Genomic DNA, 24,158 nt, shown 5'->3' with positions numbered 1-24,158 from the left:
CCTGAAGAACATGGGTCCCGTCTCCAGAAGGTATTCCTTCGTGTACATGACACCGCCCCAAAGTTAAACAGGTCCAAATGTTGTTTTGGCACATCGATACTCAAGTTCCTAGGCAACCAGATCTCACAGCATGGTGTGTGCCTGGACACAGACAAAATCAAGGCCATCGAGGTGATGATCGTCCCTGAGGACAAAAAGACGGTGCTGCGCTTCTTGGGTATGGTCAATTTTCTGGGCAAGTTCATTCCAAACATGGCCACACACACCAGAGCCCCACGCAACCTGGTGAAAAAGTCAACTGCCTTTGAGTGGAAGGCGGCACACCAGACAGAGTGGCCGGAGCTGAAAGCCAAGCTCACCACTGCACCAGTCCTGGCATTCTTCGACCTGGACTCGGAGACAAAGTTATCCACAAATGCGAGTCAGGCTGGCATCGGTGCGATGTTGCATCAACAAGATGACACATCATTCTGGGCACCAGTAGCCTACGCATCAAGGGTGATGACGCCCACTAAAACCAGATATGCTCAGATTGAGAATGAGTGCTCTCACCGATTGAGAATGGATCCTCTCACCGACATCCTCAAATTTCATGATTATGTCTACGGCCTGCCAACATTCTCTGTCGAGATGGATCATAGGCCTCTGGTCCACATCACCCACAAGGACTTGAACGACATGATGCCTCGGTTGCAGAGAATCCTCCTTAAACTTAGGAGGTATGACTTCAACTTGGTGTTCACTCCTGGCAATTCATCATTGCTGATGCATTGTCTCGCTCCGTCACCTAACCCAGTGAGCTGCTGGAGATCATCCAGCACATCGAATCGCAGGTGCAGCTGTGTGCTAGCACTCTCTCGGCGTCAGATAAGAAGGTAGTTCTCATCCGTGATGAGATAGCCAAAGACCCCTTCTTGCAGCGCGTCAGCCACAACCTCACCAATGGCTGGCAGAAAGGGCAGTGCCCACAATTTTACAATGAGAAGGATGACCTGATGGCGATTGATGGTATCCTCCTCAAGCTGGACAGGATTGTCATTCCACTCAGTCTCCAGAGCTTAGTGCTGCGCCAGATTCATGAGGGACACTTGGGCATCGAGAAGTGCAGACGCAGAGCCCGGCAAGCTGTCCACTGGCCCGACATCAGCCAGGACATCACAAACATGGTGCTGAACTGTGCTATCTGTCAGCGGTTCCAGCCAGCGCAGAGCAAGAAGACGCTCCAGTAGCATGACATACTGACCTCTCCGTGGACAAGGTTGGCATCGACCTCTTTCATGCGAATGGTCGCGACTGCGTATTGATCATCGACTATTACTCGAATTACCCTGAGGTGCTGAAGCCCCCAGACCTCACCTCTCGGACCGTCATCAAAGCCTGTAAGGAGACATTCTCAAGGCATGGCATCCCAATCGCCGTCATGAGTGACAATGGCCCGTGCTTTAACAGTCAAGAATGGTCCACGTTTGCCAGGTCATACAATTTCCAGCATGTCGCCTCCAGTCCACACTAACCGCAGTCCAATGGAAAAGTCGAGAAAGGGGTGCACATTGTGAAACAGCTCATCTGCAAGGCCGCGGACTCTGCTTCCGACATACACCTTGCACTGCTTGCATACAGGGTGACTCCATTGTCCACTACATGTCACCGGCTCAACTCCTGATGAACAGAGACCTGCGGACGACGCTTCTAGCCATACACCTGCCCAACCTGGATCACCTCCCGGTGCTGCAGAAGATGCAGCAGCTTCGAGACCGTCAAAAGCAGGGCTATGATGTCCATACCACCGATCTGGCTGTGCTATCCCCGGCAGACACTGTCAGGATCAAGATACCGGATGGTGGGTGGTCTGCCCCAACTGTCATTGTACGACAGGCTGTGCCCCACTCTTATGTTGTATGTATGGCTGATGGCTCCATCATGCGAAGGAAGTGATGGGCACTGTGCAAAGTTACTTGCCTGCAACCACTTTATTCTCCATTTCCATATGTTGAATTGCCACCTCCTGATACCTTGCACCAGGAGGCCACCAGTCAGGCTTCCATCCCACTTGTCAAGGCGCCGTAGTCCCCTCCGCCACCTCTCTGGTGGTCAACCAGAATCAGGCGCAAGCCTCAGAGACTGGACTTATGAACGTTTGTTTTGTTTGCTCTGTTCTGTTGTGCTCTGTCAGTCACGTTAGACATTCACATATGCTAACAAACCCCCCCAAAAAAAGGGGAGATGTCATGATGGGCAAACATGCAGCTAATGAACACATAGAATAGGACACGACCAATGAGCAGTCAGGACACTCAGGGGTGGTATCTCACTATAAAAGGGATGAGGCACTCACATCCCGCCTCTTTCCACAAACCAACATCGACAAAGTGAGACAGGGTGTATCCTCAACATCAGACCCCAGCACGTGGCTTAGAGCGAGGCTGGTTCAGTTAGACTGAGTTACTACATTGAACTCACTTCAAAGTCTGGAGCATCTTTTACTCAAAAATGCATCAAGTGGCAACTTGTGTTATTCCAAATGACATAACACAACAGCGTTGAGGGATGTTGCAGGTTACAATAGGACATTGACAGGATGCAGAGCTGGGCTGAGAAGTGGAGTTCAACCTTGATAACTGTGAAGCGATTCATTTTGGAAGGTCGAATTTGAATGCTGAATACAGGGTTAAAGGCAGGATTCTTAGCAGTGTGGAGGAACAGAGGGATCTTGGGGTCCACGTACATAGATCCCTCAAAGATACCACCTTTGTTGATAGGATTGTTAAGAAGGCGTATGGTATGTTGGCTTTCATTAACAGGGGGATTGAGTTTAAGAGCTGTGAGGTTTTGCTGCAGCTTTATAAAACCCTAGTTAAACCACACTTGGAATATTGTGTCCAGTTCTGGTCGCCTCATTATAGGAAGGATGTGGATGTTTTGGAGAGGGTACAGAGGAGATTTACCAGGATGCTGCCGGAATGGAGGGCATGTCTTATGAATTAAGGTTGAGGGAGCTAGGGCTTTTCTCACTGGAGCGAAGAAGGCAGAGAGGTGAATTGATAGAGGTGCACAAGGTGATGAGAGGCATGGATAGAGTGGATAGCCAGAGACGTTTCCCCAGGGTGGAAATGGCTGTCACAAGGGGACATAATTTTAAGATGATTGGAGGAAGGTATAGGGGAGATGTCAGAGGTCGGTTCTTTACACAGAGAGTGATGGGTATGTGGAATACACTGCCATCAGAGGTGGTGGAGTCAGAGTCATTACGGACATTTAAGCGACTCTTAGACAGGCACATGGACAGTGGTAAATTGAAGGGGTGTAGGTTTGGTAGATCTTAGATGAGGATAAATGGTCGGCACAACATCGTGGGCTGAAGGGCCTGTACTGTGCTGAACTGTTCTATGTTCTAACTCAGAAATTATGGGGGTTTGGGGCTAAATTGTGATGCAGGGGAGGGGGTGAGGGCAGAATTGCAAACCGGGAGGGGGGGGGGCTGAATTGTGAAGTAGGAGGGGGCGGGGTTGGCCAGCCGCTGGACCTTGCTATCGGGCCACCTGCTCAAATTGGTGGCCGGATAACAGGATTCCCCAGGGAACTTCTAGCAGTTCTCCAAGCATAAATTTTGGAATCACTTCTTGATTTATCACATGCAATTCAGATCCGGTGGAGAATATAATCTACTAGATGGAGAATTTCACTCAAGGACTTGAAGAGTAAATATCAGAAACAGAGCAATAAAAACATGAAACACATTTATTCTAGGCACGAAAACCTAATTTTTAAAATTAACTTGGATAGATTTTACTGTTATTCTTTCACTGTATAGAGATTAATTACTGATATCCAAGGCTAAATCTTAGCTTTCCACAACAAGAATAAAATTAATTTCAAGAATTGAAAATATGTTATTAACAACAATTAATATTTTTATAGTGTCTCGAACATCAAAAGATTTTCAAAGCCACTTGACAGTCTGAACTATGGCCAATAAAGAAACAATAGTACTGAACTGAATTGTAAACTGCATTGAAAGAATGGTCATCGAGTTTCTAACACATCTATCTTTGTGACTGTGGTAGCTAGTTGCTGCTCGATGTTTAGTTTATAATGCTGACCGCATGATGTGACAGGATTTCAGGTATTTTCAAAATGTTTTGAACTGTGACAAAGCGGCCAATTCTAATTGCTTGGAATATCCCTGCAGCATAAATGTTGAGAGCAATGGTGGCACTCACTGCCACTGGTAATGCATTGCGGATGACATCCCTCCAACTCCTCTCCCATCAAGATTCACTTCACTGACTTCAGTCTGCTCTCTCTCACCTTTCTACTGCAGCATAGCAGGATACCTGATGAAGGCTTCCGTACTTAAATGCCAGCAGAGAAAAACAATTTGTACTACAAACATACATATAAACGTACGAATTAGGTACAGGAATAGGCTATTCAACCCCTTGAGCCTGATACACGCCATTCAATAAGATTGTGGCTGATCTGATCGTGGAATCAACTCCACATTATACCTACCCCCCCCACTATTCCCCTGTTAGTCAATGATATATTGCCTCTGCCTTAAAAATATTAATTGACCCTGCCACCACCATTCTCTGGAAAAGAGAGATCCAAAGATTCACAGCACTCTGAGAGAAAACAATTCTTCTCATTTCCATCTTAAATTTAACTGTGTCCCCGAGTTCCAGTCTCATCCACAAGAGAAAACGTTCTTCCAGCATCTACACTGTCAAGCCCCCTCAAGATCTTATATGGTTCAATAAGATCATTTCTCATCATATAAACTCCAGTGGGTACAGGTTCAACTTGTCCAACCTTTCCGTGGACGATAACCCCTTCATCCCTGGAATCAGTCTCTGAACTGCTTCTAATGCAATTATATCCTTTTTTTAAATAAAGAGACCAAAACTGTAAAAAATGTACTGCTTACTTCAGTGTCTGGTACTTCAAAAGCTTAACCCTTGGAATTATTGATCTATATTGAGATAAACACTTTTTTCATTTTCTCCAAATGTGTCCAATTTTGCATTTAATTTTCAAATTTCATTTTAATAAGACTTAACAAGTAAAGATCTGCTGTTTTTCATTCACCCTCAGTTGCCCAAGTAATTCTTAGTAAAATGCTAAATTGTTCAGATAATTTTGCTGACAGGCTTAAGAGGTAATGCATTGCGGGTGATATCCCTCCAACTTCAAATGATGTGAGTTTTTCTTTTGGAATGTTATAATATATTCAATTCAAATAAATTTTCATTGTCCTCGCATCGATCTTTTAAAGACATTTTAAAAAGTGTTTTTGGGTGATCCAGTTACTGGGCTGGGGGCTGCAAGGAATTGGGGGGGAAAAATGGCTACTGTGTTCCTGCCTCTATTTCTGTCTCCATCTATGTTCAATGGAGCTGGAAAGAGGAAGCCCACATGTTGCATTTTAGAAGTTGCTGCCACCATTCCTGAAGTGAGCTTTTCAGAACCTCTGCAATTTCTAGTGAAGCACCTGTGTTTTGGAAGATTTTTAAAAACACGCCTGCAAAATGGAGGTGTGAACCACATATTGGTGCTGGAAACGGTGCTAACGGTGAGCAAAAATGGTGGTGATGTTGACTCCTTTATAGTTCATGAAATACTGTAGCCTGAGTTATATCTGTGTTTACTAAAGTAAGGGATGAAAATGCAATGATTGGAAATGGTAAATGACTATTAAATAATGTGTTTGCCAGGTTATTATTTTTGACAACTAGCAAGCTGTCATGTAAAAGACCAGTAAGAAGTCTTACAACACCAGGTTAAAGTCCAACAGGTCCAACAAACCTGTTGGACTTTAACCTGGTGTTGTAAGACTTCTTACTGTGCTCACCCCAGTCCAACGCCGGCATCTCCACATCATGTAAAAGACCAGCATTGTAAAAGTGAGAAAGTCTTCAGATGCATTGGAATAATTGTCAACTGCATGAAGTGCAATTTTGCATTGTACAATATTGAAAGTCTAGCCCAGTGAGATACTTAGATTATTGTTTAAATTCTCCTCACAGCCTTCCTTAATTCCCAGCAGCAGAGCTGAGTCATCTGCTTGGCTTCAAAGAGAAAATGCTGGAAAATCTCAGCAGGTCTGGCAGCATCTGTAGGGAGAGAAAAGAGCTAACCTTTCGAGTCCAGATGACCCTTTGTCAAAGTTGGCTGTTTGAAAGTGGACAGATGTCTGAGCTTTTATTCATTATTTGTAGAACAGCTCAACTATTTGTTAAACTGTTTGAAAACTATGCAGGAGCTTTTGATTCTCTTCAAAGGCACTAATGGATTCTGCACTGCAGTTTGTTTACACAACCTTACAGGGGAATGTGGGTTTGATGTCTTGGCTGCACTCCAAAGCACTAATGGGTTCAGCATTACAGGGTTTGTTTCCAGCTGTCCAGTTGAATGTGTTTTTGATGGATTTGACAGACCTGAGCTTTCCATGGGGATAAAGGTTTTTCCAATGCCTATCCAAATGATGTTTATTTATTTTGACAGATTTATGAACCTTTCAAAGATTTCCAAATATAAGACTTGTAAATTTTGTTTATGAATTGGTAAGGAGCAAGCTAAGGGATTTAAGGGGAGTGAGAGGTCAAAGGGAGAGTGAAGGGGTGGGAAGAGAGGTTAAGAGGGTGAGGTCAAGGGGGACATTTCACAGATCTGACGATTCGGCCAATGTTTCAGTAAATGGAGGTGGGCTTTTTAAACTGGATGAATTGGTATCGGCCCATCTCCTTCTCCTCTGCAGGCCTGCCAACTCCAGAACTTCCTGACCTCCAGGAGATGTATATTTCACCTATGAGAACTGCTGAAACAAAGGCAGGATCATAACATCAGGAAAATTCCCAACTCCCAATTCATACATCCATAATGAAAATCCCACCCACTGAATTAATTCCAATAAAATGCAGTACATGTCCCTCTTACATGCATCAATTAAACTGTGCACACAAAAGTCTTAACTAATCAGGTTCAAAATTGATGTTTTTAATCAATGAATGGCATTATGAAAAAAATGAAAGCAACTTTACAAGTTGGACAAGATTGCAAGCATGAAGAGCAATAGAAATAGTCAGTGTTAGGATGTCATTCTACCTACTGTATGATGTCCTTGGACTTAATTTAAAGTAGTACAAAAATGAAAGAAGTTCACCTGTCCAGGTGGAAAAATAATGATATTCCAGTGTGAACTATTTGTCATTAATGGGAGTGTTGTATCTGACAAACATTTTCCAACAAACAGATTGAATGCTCAGTCCCATTAATTGAATTAGCTAGTTTACTCCACAGAAGGAAGTTAGAACAAGTATTACAAATATAATAGCAGCATTATGGAAGCTATACAATTGTAGCAAAAATTAGGTTCCCGGCATTATCTTTTATCCAACCAAAGCCAAATCAGACTTGGGAGAACAATGCATATCTTTTTACTGTAACTATGGAACAATATGTAGAACACAGGATTCAATTTAAATGAGTTTCTCTTTGTAAAAATGTGCATAATTTTAATCAAACATACATTCAAAGTGGCCACTCATTTATGACGGAATCTATGGTCAAAGCTTGTAGTTTTTTGAGGTGACCCCTAATCATAAGGAGAAAGTGAAAAAGGAAAATCAAAAGAGAAACTGAGGAAGCAAACTGACCCTCTCGATTTGTAAGAAAACTAAGTGAAACCTAGATTGGAATGTTCTGGAAGACTGAACTTGGTTGAAAACTATAAAATGACACATAGCCATCCAAGCCCAATAGAAGCTGATGAGTCCACCAGTGCAGTACATGCAGACTGAAGAAGACAGGCTCAATCCAGAAGCTCAGCATCAGAAAATATACAGTTGTTGCAGCCGTATTTGTTATTTGAAGACCAGATTGGTGGTTCCACACCATCCAGACTAAATTGAGGAGTTTCTGAAGACGTGCTATTGTTGGTGAAGACGGTGCCCATAGAACCCAAGTTGGTAGAACTGTGGGTTGGAGTTCAGACTAATTTCTAGAAGGAGAGAAGTGAAATTCTTCATAAGGAAGACAGTGTTTTGAAGGACTTTGTGACTTGAGTTTGATGACCTACATGCTGAATGAACTGCTGAGCCAATTCAGAAGATCTTTCTCCGTTGTGCCTCCCATTTAATATGCAGTTTATAATCATCCGCAATTTTTCTGTTAATTTATGTTCAACTTGTATCTCTTCTAGGTTTTGGAACACAGGAGATTACCTCAAAAGTATTTAATATTTGTTGTATTTGATTCCTGTATAGTAAAATGCTTTTGTTTTAAATCATGGAATCTTGTGGCTTCAGCCTTTCAGCAAATAATGGTATTTTGGATTTACCAGTTACCAGTCTCAACCAAGATCATAAGCTCCACAATAGCTCATCACCAAAAAATAATTAGAGTTGTTCGATTAATAATGATCTCACCTATCCTGAATGTAACTGATTGAAATTTTACCTATGCCTTAAAAGTACAGCAGCATGGTAGCACAAGTGGATAGCACTGTGGCTTCACAGCGCCAGGATCCCAGGTTTGATTCCCCGCTGGGTTACTGTCTGTGTGGAGTCTGCACATTCTCCTTGTGCCTGCGTGGGTTTCCTCCGGGTGCTCCGGTTTCCTCCTACAGTCAAAAGACGTGCAGGTTAGGTGGATTGGCCATGCTAAATTGCCCTTAGTGCCCAAAAAGGTTAGGAAGGGTTATGGGGATAGGGTGGAAGTGAAGGCTTAAATGGGTCAGTGCAGACTCGATGGGCCGAATGGCTTCCTTCTGCACTGTATGTTCTATATTCTATTACCCATACTGAAGAGAAAGGGGAAACTGCAAGTTCATTGTGCTATCACTGGTTGACAATGATTATCAGTTAACAGTGATATGACCACTAGTAATCTTTCAAACTATTTGGTAATGTTGAGCGTAAGGATTACATTTTACTAATTTAACTTCAGATGCCATTTTGTTGGCAAAATCAAAATAACCAGAACCCAAATAATCTCCAGCTGAATCAAGTAGGAAAAGGTTTATTTTGCAGGAGAGTTTGACCTTTGGAGAGAAATGAACTGTGACATCTGAATATTCGCCACGAGCATTTCAACAGCATTTCAGAGTTACTTTCCACAGAAAGTACATGAAGAAAACCTAAGCCGAGGGGGGTGAGGATGGGGGAGAAATCTGCGAATTCAATCTAATATCCTTGCACCTTTGTGAGGAGGCTGTTTATTCTTTTAACTGAACTCCTGCATTCTGATTGATGATAACACACAGAAATAAATATGGAGATTTGAGTTCTGTTATGTGAACCATAAAAAAATGCTTTTCAACACTGGCTTGGGCATTGCCTCAATACATTCAAAGTCTATCACAATTCTATAAATCAACTTATTTATATTTGAACACTCCAATTATTTAATATACATAAAGCAATCTGGCAATAAAGTAGACTTTCCTCCATAAACAAGGGGTAGATTTTCTTATCAGTTGCAAATGACTTGAAAGATTGTAGTGGAAAGATCACTTTCAACCAATGATTGCACAATCAGCTTCCCCTCTTCTCTCTAGCACCTATAATAGAAAGCTATACCTTATGGCATTGACAAGAATGACCAGCAGTTACATTTAGGATAGGCAAGATCATTATTACTCCAAAAACCAAATTGCACCTGCACACTGAAAGAGGAGTCAAGACCCGATTGAAGTATGATCCAGAATTAATAATTACACTTTGGTTACAAGATCAAAAATAAAGATTATGGACATGAACAATTTAGGAGAGTGTGGGGGGAGGGGAGTACATAAATGTTTCCACTGCATGCTGTGAATAATGGTTATATATGGCTCCCACTGCCTACTAACCATTGGCTTGCCATCAGCAACAGGAAAGAGCAATCTTGGTGGTATTTACTTTACATTAAGGTTGAGAGCATGACTGACAAATTTATCAAAGAAAGACATGGTGAAGAAGTTCAAATGCTAACACCATTCTGTGCAAGTCAAAATGGTTGCAATTTTAATCAATATTCTTTATCACAAATGGAATTACTTGACATTGCTATACAGTGGATAATGATGAGAAGAACAGCTGATAATCACTGTTACTTTGATTTGGATTTGATATCTGTATTTCAAACAATGCAGCATCACCATGGGATTACCTGTTAACTATTCGTGATTGGACAGATTTCTTCCAAGAGACTCATAGAACAGACATAGAGGCAGAATTAGGCTATTCGGCCCATTGAGTCTGCTCACCTGCTTCAACTGGATCAAAGGCTGACATGTACTCAATTTTGAACATGTTTCAAATCATAATCTAAGCAAGTGCCTTTGAACTGGGATTTAATCTGCAGATTGCAATTCCATATCTACTATGATGGAGAGAGTAAACATTTCGAGCACGACAAAGAAGTGTTCCGATGCAGCAAGCACTTGGGCCTCTTTGTATGGGCCACACCACACATCTCCAAAAATTACAAGCCTGTTCAGAAATTGAATTAACTGTTTGCAACAGGCCCAAACAGATAAACAAAGGGTTGGGAATGTGTTTCACTAAAATTCCTAATTTATACAGTTATTTATTTAGGTATAGCAAATTGACAGCAGGATGGGTGCTGAGGAAAATAGAAGAATGATTTTCAGGGAGTTCTGCTTGTTCACCACTAAGGTTGTAAGTGGACTCCATGAGAGCCCCTGTGGAATTTCAGGACTTGTATCAATTGAATACCATCTCATCTGCATCTGCACTTAAAACCAGTAAATAACTATAGAAAATGGGTGTTGACCTGCACTAACAAACTTCTGTGAAAAGGGACTTTTACTGAAAAAGAATTTTTTTTTTTAATACTTTCCTTCCAACAAATTGTGGTGATTGTCCCTTTGCACAACTAATTCTAGAGCTAGCTGCTGCTTTGGAGAATTCCTCTCCTGGAGTGATTCTCTACTCTGAGATCCAATTAGTCACCCAGGCCAAGAACAGCATCTCATCTTCCGGTTAGGCACGCTACAGCCTTCCGGTCTCAACATAGAATTCAACAACTTCAGATGATCAGTTCTACCCCACCTCGACCCATTTCATTTTAACTGTCTTTTACCATTTCTTTCTTTCTTAGTACATATTTAACCCCCCCCCCTCCAATCTTATCCAACTTTCCTTAACCTTTCTCCTCTTTGCTTCCCCCTTCCCCTCCCCCCACATCTACAGTTCATCCTCTGATGTTAGTTTCTCTGCTGTTTGACCTTTCACATCTTTTGCTCTCTCTGGGGACTGCCTTTAGCACTCTTTGCCCTTGGTTTCTGTGACAATTAGCACCCGGCTTCCCTGGGTTTCTGTGGCTATGACTCATCTTTCATTCTCACTCCACAGTATAAATATTTCCCACTTTCTCTGTCTGTTAGCTTTGACAAAGCATCATCGGACTCGAAACGTTAGCTCTTTTTTCTCCCTACAGATGTTGCCAGATCTGCTTAGATTTTCCAGCATTTTCTCTTTCGTTTCAGATTCCAGCATCCACAGTAATTTGCTTTTATCCAGATGACCCTTACTCTGCTGTGTTGCCCTTAATGAAACAATCATCACACAAATACTTGGCATTTCTAAAAAACAGGTATTCATTCAGACGTGCAAAAAGGCAAGTTTCAAGGAAAACCTCACAGTGCAGCACAGTAGCACAGTGGTTAGCACAGTTTCATCACAGCTGCAGGGTCCCAGGTTCGATTCCCGGCTTGGGTCATTGTCTGTGTGGGGTCTGCACGTTCTCCCTGTGTATGCATGGGTTTCCTTCAGGTGCTCCGGTTTCCTCCCACAGTCCAAAGATGTGCAGGTTAGGTGGGTTGGCAATGCTAAATTGCCCTTAGTGTCCATAAAATGTTAGTTGGGGTGACGGGGATAGGGTGGAGGTGTGCGGATAGGGTGGAGGTGTGGGGATAGGGTAGAGGTGTGGGCTTGGGTAGGGTGCTCTTCCCAAAGGCCAGTGCAGACTTGATAGGCCGAATGACCTCTTTCTGCACTGTAAATTCTATGATTCTATGAGTCGCACGGTGGTGCTCACTGTTGCTTCACAACAGCGGGGCCCCGGGTTCGATTCCCGCTTGGGTCACTGTCTGTGCGGAGTCTGCACGTTCTCCCCGTGTCTGCTTGGGTTTCCTCCAGGTGCTCCGGTTTCCTCCTACAAGTCCCGAAAGACATGCTTGTTAGGTGAATTGGACATTCTGAATTCTCTCTGTATATCTGAACAGGCGCTGGAGTGTGACGACCAGGGGATTTTCACAGTAACTTCATTGTCGTGTTAATGTAGGCCTACTTGTGACACTGCTAAAGATTATTATTAAAGAAGTTGCTACAGGTGAACTCAGTGAGAACGGTTATTTCCAAATGCATTTTATAAAACACTGACAATTAAATAATAAAATGAGCACAAACGTGAAATGGATACACAACGAAAAACACAAAATCTCACACAGAATAATTGACTTACCATATTAATTGCATCAACAGGTCCAATGCTGTTCACATAGACGTCACTTTCAATCACTGTTGGCTTCACTGCAAATTTGCCACAATTCAGGGTTGTAACCAGAGCAGAAAGATAACATTAAACTTTGTTTTTACTGTAAAAGTTTATTCGCTAATTTTAACAAGCCAAAGATATGTTTACCAAAATCTCCTTTTGATGTAATATTATGCTTTAAGTAATCATGCCTGCTCCATTAAACAGTTTCACAAGCAAACAGATTTAATCTCATTTATAGGGCGCAATCAAACAGCCTCATTGCGGCTGACTTTGTGACGTGGTGAGGCTGTTAAATCTCGTGAGGAGCCTCTCATGAAATTTGCGATGTTCGGAATGCCTTGTGAGTTTCAATGCGATCTCGTGACAAATTGCGATCTGGATCTCACCCTTGGAGAGCAAGACTGAGGGTATACATGTTTAAATGAGCCATTTGGCTTCCGATTATCATGAGGCCGGGAAACGAATGCCCACGCCTGGCAGGCCTCGCCGTGGCACCGTTTAGCGCTTGTACACACAAATGTGGCCCAGACGTAATGGCACTTGGGGGGGGGGGGGGTGGCTCTTAGGCCATTGGAGACCCCTGGGTGGTCAGGGGCAGAGCAGGGCATGGTGGCTCCATGGTTCTCCCTCTGGCATCTGGGTACCTTGGCAGTGCCAGGCTGACATCTTGGCTGAATTGCTGAAAACATTTCTAAGTGTGGGCTGGACTGGGGAGACCCACAAGTCTGGGTGAATACTGGTGTGGATCTAAACATCCATTGAGAAACAGCCCGCCAAACGTGCCCAAAATAACACCTAGAATTCTTTTGGTTAAATCACACCCATAATTACATTTTGAGCACAAAAATTTATTTTACTTTGTTTTTAAACTGCAGTTGCATGTATGATGGTACAGCTAAAACTGTAAGATAACAATAGGATTTCTTTAAATGGCATCAGATATTTATCTTTAATTGGTGTTTATATTTGGCACTTAACATTCTAATTATGCTTAAGATGTTAAAGTATTCTCTTTAACAATTAAATCATGTTGTTTTGTAATTTTATACGTAGATAAGAACATTAAAGGAAATCGAGACAGAAAAATACACTGGGTGAGACTGAGCGGACTTGAGTTAAAGTTTGCTAAAACAACACATTTAGTGGGGTGTTTCTCAGTGCCTGCAGTGCCAAGGAAGACCCGGTTATTCAACGCCACTATGCTGTTTCTTTTGGTCGCGGCGAGGAACTTCCCGTTGAGGCAAGATTTTAGTCTAGAGGGCTACTCACAGATCGGGCACCACTTTTAAAGGCAGTCCTAATCTTTCAACCCCCTAAGTGACCCGGAACTCCCCACTTACCTCTTCCGGGGTCTTCGAGCCTACCCCCCTCACCCCACGTCTTAAGGGCAAGGCACCCTCAGGCCTGACCTCTGGCACGGGCAACCCGGCACCACCATCTGGGCACCCTGACAGTGCCACCCGGGCATGCTGGCAGTCTGGGGTGGCACTGCCAGGATGGCCAAATAGCAGTGCCAAGGTTCCCTGGTGACAGGGGGAGTGCCAGGGTGCCATCCTGCACAGTGCCTAACCACTCAGCGGTCTCCAATGGCCTGGGAGACCCTCCCAGGTGACATTACAACTGGTTCACGTTTGAATGGACAAGTACCAAATGGCACCCTGGCGAGGTCACCCAGGTGGGCCTCACGGTAGCATGGTGGTTAGCATCAATGCTTCACAGCTCCAGGGTCCCAGGTTCGATTCCCGGCTGGGTCACTGTCTGTGTGGAGTCTGCACGTCCTCCCCGTGTGTGCGTGGGTTTCCTCCGGGTGCTCCGGTTTCCTCCCACAGTCCAAAGATGTGCGGGTTAGGTGGATTGGCCATGCTAAATTGCCCGTAGTGTAAGGTTAATGGGGGGATTGTTGGGTTACGGGTTACGTAGGTTGATCATTGCTCGGCACAACATCGAGGGCTGAAGGGCCTGTTCTGTGCTGTACTGTTCTATGTTCTATGTTCTAGGTGCGGCAGGTAAATCATTTTAATATACTAACCTAGGTCACACCCAGCGAGAGCTGGGGTGGTAGCCTGGAAGGAGAGGGAAGATCAGGGCAGACATTTTGTGAAGAACCTTTCCTGCTGGAGAACAAAATCCCTCTAAGTGCAACAAAGTGCTGTTGAATAGCAGGATGTTTCTTGGCCCTCAAACCCTCTTTAACTCAAGTCTGCTGATTCGTACCCATAGAATTTAATATAATTTGCTGACAACCCACAGGTTAGAAAAATCTCAGTGCTCGTCCAATATGTTTATTTAACAGACATCTACCACCACTCAGCAACCAAGGTAATATAATGCTTCCGTGATTAAAAACATTAACACATTCTGATTTGCATCTTACCATTTACCCCATGACACGCAAAAAGGTTAAAATCTGGAGAATCCCTACAGTGCAGAAGGAGGCCATTTGGTCCATCAAGTCTGCATCAACCCTCCAAAAGAACACTCTACCTATGCCCCCTACCACGCCCGATCCCTGTAAATCTGCACATTTAGCATGGCCAATCCACCTAACCTGCATATCTTTGGACTTGGGAGGAAACCGGAGCAGCCGGAGGAAACCCACCCAGAAACGAGGAGAACATGCAAACCCCACACAGACAATCACCCAAAATTGGAATCAACCTCGATCCCTGGCGCTGTGGGGCAGCAATGCTAACCACTGTGTTGTCCCACCCATATGCTGTGCAAATACAAACATGGGGATCATATCCTGAAGGATGGTGTTTCTGACCTATTTACTATTTACTGATCAGAATCATCACATGCAAGTCAGTCCAAAGACATAGAGGTTAGGTGGATTGGTCATGCTAAATTGCCCTTAGTGTCCAAAATAGATAGGAGGGGTTATTGGGTTACGGGGATAGGGTGGAAGTGAGGGCTCAAGTAGGTTGGTGCAGACTCGATGGGCTGAATGGCCTCCTTCTGCACTGTATGTTCTATGTCTATGCCCATGTGGCCAATGGATAATATATTGCTCAATCATTGAGTTCCAGGTCATAGAGCTCTGCACCTGAAGAAGGATGCAAGCTGGTTTCCCCCGAAGTTCACCTTCTACCACCAGATGGTTCTATTCACTTGTGGCCTGTGCTTCGCCCAGAGCATACTCACCCTGATGTACCGGCTAAAATCCTAAATAGGATATATGTGAGATTCTGCTGGTCTGCGCCGGCCCTAGGGTTGCTGGCGCCCCGGGCAAGCTGAACTTCGGCGCCCTTGGGGGGGGGGGGGGGGGGCGAGAGGGGGGGGGGGCCGAGAGGGGGGCGGGCCGAGAGGAGGGGGGCGGGGCCGAGAGGAGGGGTGGCGGGGCCGAGAGGGGGTGGGGGGCGAGGGGGGGGCGAGAGGGGGGGGGGCGAGAGGGGGGGGGCGAGAGGGGGGGGCCGAGAGGGGGGGGGCCGAGGGGGGGGGGGGCGGGGACCAGGGGGGGCGGGGACCCGGGGGGGGCGGGGACCCGAGGGGGGAGCGGACCGGCGGGGGGCGGACCGGGGGGCGGGCCGAACGGGGGCGGACCGGGGGGAGCGGACCGAGCGGGGGGGCGGACCGAGGGGGGGCGGACCGGGGGAGCGGACCGAGCGGGGGGCGGACCGAGGGGGGGCGCCCTGGGGGAGGGCGGCCACCGCGCATGCGCTGGTTGGCACCGGCCCAACTGCGCATGCGCGGGACCCGAGTCTTTGGCGCCCCCTAGCACATGGCGCCCCGGGCGACTGCCCGTGTTGCCGGTGCCTTGAGCCGGCCCTGCTGCTGGTTACAGTTGGGGTAAGTGGTCATTTTAACTTTAATTCGCTGGGTGAAAAACATGTGATAGTGAATCAGCAGCCCATTTTATCCCACCTGACTGATAGGAAAGAAAATTCAGGAAGGTTTTAAACTGGCTGTTAATTCACTAACACTGAATTTTCTGCCCAGCAATAAAAATTAACATGATACTCCGCGAGTGCAGTAAGGTACGAGTTTTGTGGATGCCACTTGGATCTGTAACTCGTTCTTCCGGATGCAAAAGAAACAGAAGTACATCTGCTGTACTGATGGCTGAAAACACATCTCTGAAACAAAGATAATAACATGGTTCTTGATGTTTATTTTATTGTGAATGAGCTAGGCAGTCAATGATTAGAGAGAATAATAAAGTAACAATTACAATACAGTCCCACTCTTTTAGGGATCAACCACCTGCACTATGGCCCATTTTCTTCATATTACCAACTGCCACGTTGTCCAGAAAAGTCTGCTCCTTTTGACTGATTGATCTGATCAATGTGACTTGCTTCTTCCTATTCCATCCTGCGAGCAGAGATCTCGTATTGTCATGTTGAAAGTTGGAAGAGCATCCAGGCAAGTGATAGGTAAAATGTCACCCTGCATTATGGTTTATATGAGTAAATAAACAGGCATCGTGCAATCAGGAGTGTAGTAAGCTTGCTTTGAGAAAGCGTTTTATTAAATGGTTGAGCAACAACAGATGCAGTTTGAAGTGTCAGCGATTGACAGTGTTGGCATGCAGATGCAGCTTGGAAACACCTGTTTTGTGAAGGTTCAGCATACACCAGACTGCTGCGAGCTGAGAGGAATTATCAGTGACCTGCATACGTTGTCAATCAGCTTGATGGACTGCAATACTGGCCACACTTACCTTGATAGACTCCCAGAGGCTATTAATCATTTTTTCATTTTCTTCCAGGCCCTGTCATTTATTCTGAGAGTCGCCTCTTGTCAAGTAGCCAGCGTGCTTCTCCTGAAGAGGGTGAGATGCCAAACATGGCTCTGCCGTACTCCTTCGAACATAATCTCTATCCATGTATCTAAGAATGGAACTGCACCCTCCCATTACCAATTGTCAATTTCTACCCAGCAACATTGAATGCACCTCTTTTTAAGGGGAGCTGGGGCTGAATGCTATTTCCTGACCCCGCTCACTCAAAGATCCTATGAGCAAGTCCATTTAGGCAGAGCGTTCAGCATGAATAAATGATGAGGTCTCAGGCCTGGGTTTTGAAACAGCCTCCTAACATTTCTCTGTTTCCTTCGCATTAAAGCCCAACAAATTTAAATGTGTTGGCCCCAAATCTCCCGATGTCCAAAACAGTTGAATCTGGTTTTAATTATGTGTTGTGCGTTGTGAACCATTGGAAGAGGTCCTGGGGCACACAAAGCCCGGGAGCTTTGAATTTCTGATTTGAACAGCCCTGGAGCCTCCACAAAAGCCGTAGGCCTCTGACTTAGGCCAGATACGTAGGATTTGGCTAGATGCTACCCAGGAAATGCAACACTGTTCAATGCCAAGCGGAACTAAGAAGATAGCATATCTGAACTCAGCACCAGAAATGGCTTCCCCACCACAATTACCACCACTGACCCCCATCCACCCCACCTGACTATTTGCCACCCCTGGGATCTGACCTGACCTGACCCGGATCTGTCTTTCTCCCTACCCACTCACCCACCCATCCACTCACACGCCCACTCTGGCACTTACCCATCCATCCACCCACTCAGCCATCCACCCACTCACTCACCCATCCACTCACACGCCCACTCTGGCACTCACCCATCCATCCACCCACTCAGCCATCCACCCACTCACTCACCCATCCATCCACCCACTCACCCACCCACTCTGGCACTTACCCATCCATCCACCCACTCAGCCATCCACCCACTCACTCACCCATCCACTCACACGCCCACTCTGGCACTCACCCATCCATCCACCCACTCAGCCATCCACCCACTCACTCACCCATCCATCCACCCACTCACCCACCCACTCTGGCACTTACCCATCCATCCACCCACTCAGACATCCACCCACTTACCCACTCACTCACCCATCCACCCATCCACTCACACGCCCACTCTGGCACTCACCCATCCATCCACCCACTCACTCAGCCATTCACCCACCCACTCACCCACCCACTCAGCCATCCGCCCACTCACCCATCCACCCACCCACTCACTCATCTACTCAGCCACCCACCCACTCACCCACAGGCTTCCACCTACCCACTCAGCCATCCGTCCACTCACCCATTCACCCACCCACTCACTCAGCCATTCGCCCATTCACCCACCAACTCACCCACCCACCCACCTACCCATTCATCCGCCCACTCATGAGCCAACACTAATTTATTAAAATACTTGAGACCTTTAAAAACTTACCTGAATATGGCAGCTAGTGCTGTAAAAAGGGAACATGTCCTCTCCTTCTTTAGTCTCTCTTGCACTCACTTACCCTGGAGAGGTTACGTTGATATATTGCTGCTTCAGTTGGGATCAGAAGGTCCAGCTAAAACTGGGGAGTTCCGTCAAGGTACAAAAACTTCACGGGTAGCAGCAACGTGCTCAGCATTGTCACTGACCAGAAGAGCTGCACCATTGTCTTAATCATCAGCCATTAGTGTATCAGCCATTAGTGTATGTCATGCTGTTTTATTTAAGTATCAGTGAGGATTCTTGATACACAGCATTCTTGTTCAAATATTTTTGAGCTGTTTAAAGTCCAACCTTAACTCATAGGCAGGGAATTCTGTGGGAACACACCTCAGGAGTGTGAGGCTTGTCAGCTGTCCCTTCATTTCAGAATGACGTCTATTCAGTTTCTGTCGTGTGTCTTCATGTGACTGGAAAGGATGATTCTTGACTCATTTGTCTTTGGGCACATGGGGCTGGGCATCCCATGGGACTACAGGATTTGCTTCCATTTCTTTTGTTCTCTGCTGCCACTCTGCCGATGATCACCATTAAGATGTTTGGACTCAAAGCTTAATGCAGCTTGACGGACATGTTGTCACCATTCTGAACGATTGGTGGCAAACTCCTGTTGGTCATTAATGTAAATGCTGCTGTGGATCAAGGAGATCTTCAGAGAGTTTTTGCCCTGTCCTGCCTTGGAAGGCGGACCATTTGAGAGTTAAAGGAACAGAAACTGGCAGGAGGTCTTTGGCCTTCCTGACTCAGTGCCCAGTCCTTTGCGTTTGATTTTGCAGGAGTTTTACTTGAATGGTTGTTGAAGGGTCTTCAGGAAAAACACTAGAGTTTATTCAACAGTCTTCCCACTTCACCCGGAAAATGTGCAGAGATATTCCTGATAGAATTTCTCTATCTCTCTCCTGTTTCAGGAGCATGGTGATGACAACTGCTCCCCATCGCTAAGGTTCTCTCCAGCTTATGTTGTAATTGCTCAATGTCAGAAATGAGAGGCTCCTACATTTAACGTTTAAGGCATAGTTGATAGGTTATTGTAACATATAACCCTTCTGGTGAATGGGTCAGTAATTCAAGGTCATAGGTTCAAAATCATTGGGGAAAAACCCGGAGGGAAGCTGAGGAGAATTTGTTTTCACTCAGTTGTTGAAGTGTGGAATGTGCTACCTGAAAAAGTGGGGAGGCAGATTCCATAAATCATTTTAAAGCAAATTAGACAGATAAGTGAGGGTGAGGAAATTATGAGGGGCAAGAAAAAAAAGCAAGGTTGTGGAACTAAATACATTCATTCTTTCATAGATGAAAGAAAAATATTGCGCATGCTGGAAGTCCAAAACAAAAACATGTCTGGCAGCATCTTTGGAGATGCTAGATCTCCAACTTTTTCCACTTCTGCCACAAGTTCATCAACGAGTAACGTTAACTCTACTTCCCTCTGCAAAGATGCTGCCTGACCTGCAGATTATTTCCAGCATTGATAGCTTTATTACAGATTTCCAGCAACTGCAATATTTTGCATTCATTTTTGTGCTACCCTACATCTCACTACATCTCCCATCCATTTAAAAGTAAGCTAGGCTGTTACTGGAATGAATAAAATAATAATTTAATATTTAGAAAGTCATTATTAATCCAATAAACTCACAAATAGGATACAAACAGTGTTAGATTTCTTTTATCTCACTGTGGAAAGTACAATCAATGAAGAAACTGCTTACCTCCAATATCTGGTCTAAGTTTGTTGTCATATCCTTTGAGTAGGTCATTCAGGATGTTTGTCACATCACTTTCATGAACTCTTGGAGCCAGGACCCATGTTCTGTTCAGTACTGTGTCTTCATAATCTTCATCATCTACTTTGTTTGCACTGGACACGTAAAAAGTGTGCAATATAAATAAGCATAAGAGACAGAAGATAAGTGCAAAAAGAAATGGCAATTATGAATCAATTTAGAGCAAAATAGATGATGCAACAATCTTCTTGCCATTGTCTAGTTTTTCAATTTAGTGTACCCAATTATTTTTTTCCAATTAAGCGGCAATTTAGAGTGGCCAATCTACCTGCCCTGCACATCTTTTGGTTATGGGGGTTAGAAGACCCACACAGATGTGGGAAAAATGTGCAAACTCCACACGGACAGTGACCCACGGCCAGAATCACACCCGGGTCCTTGGTGCCGTGAGGCAGCAGTGTTAAGCAGCATTGTCTCCATATTGTGATGCTCAGGCCTCTACATTTCAATATCTATATTGGCTCAGTGTGAACTGCCGAATTTGTTAAAGATCTTGAACTCATATAAATCCTTTCTAATCACAGAATCCAGGAATGAAACAGCATAGGAAGAGGACATGTGGCTTATTATGCCTGTGCTGATTTATTGAAAGAGCAAGGCAATAGTCTCATTCTTGTTCTTCCCCATAACCCAACAATTTATTTCCTTTTCAAGTCTTTATTCAATTCCTTTCAAAAGTTGTTATTCAACCTACCACGCATTGAATTTCAGATCATAACAATTCACAGCATTGAAAAGTAATTCTTAGATTTTTATTCTCTAGTTCCTTTGCCAATTATCTTAAATCTACTGAGTATAAAAGTTTGAGCAGACCCGAGGAGGTGATTTGCGTTTCACGATGGCGCGAAACGGGCGTGGAGACTACCGATTCTGGCCCCCACAGCGCTGGAGTGGTTCACTCCGCTCCAGCTTCCCTTCCCGGCACCAAATGGGCGCCGCGCCAACCCGCGCATGCGCAGTTGAGCCGCACCAACCCACGCATGCGTGGGGACTTCTTCAGCGTGCCAGCACCGACGCAACATGGCGTGGGGGTTCAGGGGCCGGCCATGCAACAAAGTAGGCCCAGTGGGGAGAGGGCGGCCCGCTCATCAGTGGGCCCAGATCGCGGGCCAGACCCCATCGGAAGCCCCCCCCGGGACGGAGCCCCCCCTCTCCCCCCACAGGCCGCCCCTGACCCTACACGCAGAGTTCCCGCTGGCAGCGACCAGGGGTAAACGGCGCCGGCGGGACTCTGCTTTTTCCGTGCGGCCGCTCGGCCCATCCTGACCGGAGAATCGGCAGCCCCGCAGTGGACAGCGGCCCGCAACCGGCACCACACCAAACGTAACAGCGCAAATGGCGCCGCTTCTCCGCACCTCGGAGAATCGCGCGTCGGGGCGGAGTGGCGCGGTTGCAACGATTCTCCAGTCCGGCGCGGGGCTTGGAGAATCGCTCCCAAATTTCATGTGCCCCACAGGAAGATCAAACTCGTCATCCCCGTGAGTTTCCTGAGGGTTATTTCAGAGAGGAAACAGTTACTTCCTTCACCCTCTATCAAAATCCCCCAAATTTTTAACACTTCTAAAACGCCTCCACTCATCTTGTCCGCTGTGAGGAGAACAATTCTAGCAACCCCAATCTCTCCATATGACTGAGATCCCTGATCCTTGGTAACATCCTGCCCTTCCCTTCATAATAAGGTCATAAATGGATGTGTTCACTGATGATTGCATATTGTTTAGTATCATTCACAGCTCCTCAGGTATTGAAACAGTCCGTGCCCATATTCAGTGAGATCCAGACAATATTCAGGCTTGGGCTGATAAGTGGCAAATTTGTGCCACATATGTGGCAGGCAATAAACTCCAACAAGAGAGAATCCAAGCATCTTTTATTGACTTTTAATGGCATTACCATCGATGAATTCCCCACTATTAATATCCTCGAGGTTGTCATTAACCAGAAACGGAACTGGACCAAGCATATATATATTGTGGCCACAAGAGCAGGTCAGGTGCTGGGATTTCTGCTTCCTGACTCCATAAAGACTGGTCTAAAAGGTACGAGTCAAAGATGTAATTAAATGCATTCCACTTGCCTGAATGAGTACAGTCCCCAAAACACTCAAGAAGCTCAAAATTATCCAAGACAAAGAAGCCCACTTGATTGGCATCCCAACAAGCATATCAACATTCACTCCCTCCAATACCGGTGCACAGTGGCAGCAGTGTGTACCATCTACAAGATGCCTTCTTTGTCAGAGTGTGATGGCATACTCTCCACTTTCTAGATTCGTTGACTCAAACACCCATGAAACTTGACACAATTCAAGAAAAAGCAACCATTTGATCAGCACCCCATGCATCAACTTAAACATTGACTACCTCCACCACCGTAGTAGTAGTAGTGTGCATCATCTGCAAGATACACTGCAGCAATTCCTCCAGTTTCTATGGAAGCACCTTCCAAATCTATGACCACTACCACCGAGAAGGATAGGACAAGAGAAGCAAGGAAAAAAAACCTTCAGAACAGAGCGAAGATTAAGTGCCCATCACCATCTTGATGATGAACTTTTATGCACCTGGCTCCTTTCCGGTTGAAACCGAAGATATCTGCAGCATTTTACTGTTTGCTGAGCACTGGTCCTTAAGGGGAGTTAACTGAGCACACTTTTCATTGACAGCTAAGTACATCCCATTCTCCCTTGCTAAACAGAAGAAAGGGGAGTGAGGACACAGTTTTCGAAAAATTTTTAATAGAATCCGTGCAGTGCAGAAGGAGGCCATTCGGCCCATTAAGTTGGCACTGACCATCTGGAAGAGCACCCGACCTAGGCCCGATCTCCTGCCCTATCTCTGTAACCCCACCTAAACTTTTTGGACACTAAGGGGCAATTTAGCATGACCAATCCATCTAACCTGCACATTTTTGGATTGTGTGAGGAAATCAGTGCATCCAGAGGAGACCATAGAGACATGGGGAGAACTTGCAAACTCCACACAGTCTGTCACTCAAGACCGGAATTGATCTTGTGTCCTTGATGCTGTGAGGTAGCAGTGCTAATCGCTGTGCCACCATGCCACACACCATGCTGCCCACCATGCCACCAAAGACGATTTTTGGCTTCTGTTGGTGCAACATGCCACAGACTGCACGCATATCACGATGAACTACATATCATCTCTGCCCTACATAAAAAATTACAGGGATTTCACAGCCTCAACTGCCAGTTGCTGTGCAACCACACACAGAGAAACCTGATAGCTGTCACAGTGATGATGCTTTTATTTTGCACCAGTCTTCTATGCTAGCTGCATATGAGCCACCATGGAAAATGAAAGAGTGGCTACTGAGAGACAAGGGTTATCCGCTGACAATTGGCAACTTCAGCATGCGATTGATGCGCACAACAGCTTGTTTATACAATGAAAGCCATGCTGTCACTCAAAATACTATACAGTAGATGATTGACATGCCAAAAAAATGTTTCCGCTGCCTAAACCACCCTGGAGGAGCCAGAGGAGCCGGCATCAATCCATGATGGTATGCTGCATGCTGCACAATCTCACCATCATTTAGAAACAGCCCCTGCCACCATCATCATGAAGAATGCTCAGCAGTGGTATAAGAAGGACAAGG

The 24,158-nt window shown here is 45.4% G+C and overlaps 1 protein-coding gene across 3 annotated transcripts in view; it reads right to left on the bottom strand.

Moving 5' to 3' along the window:
* The window catches only part of gabrg1 (gamma-aminobutyric acid type A receptor subunit gamma1), a 175,727-nt gene that overhangs the window by 72,344 nt on the left and 79,225 nt on the right, over nucleotides 1-24,158 (bottom strand). For all 3 annotated transcript variants that reach the window (XM_038791289.1, XM_038791290.1, XM_038791291.1), the window contains exons 2-3: nucleotides 20,463-20,611; nucleotides 12,469-12,536 (exon numbers count right to left, since the gene is read on the bottom strand). In XM_038791289.1, the coding sequence (XP_038647217.1) occupies nucleotides 12,469-12,536; nucleotides 20,463-20,611 (217 nt within the window). The remainder of the gene's footprint in view (nucleotides 1-12,468; nucleotides 12,537-20,462; nucleotides 20,612-24,158) is intronic.

This window comes from Scyliorhinus canicula, chromosome 3, assembly GCF_902713615.1.
Source record: "Scyliorhinus canicula chromosome 3, sScyCan1.1, whole genome shotgun sequence".
Classification (NCBI taxonomy): domain Eukaryota; kingdom Metazoa; phylum Chordata; class Chondrichthyes; order Carcharhiniformes; family Scyliorhinidae; genus Scyliorhinus; species Scyliorhinus canicula.
Note: the sequence above shows the minus strand (reverse complement) of the source record. Positions and strands in the feature narration are given on the sequence as shown.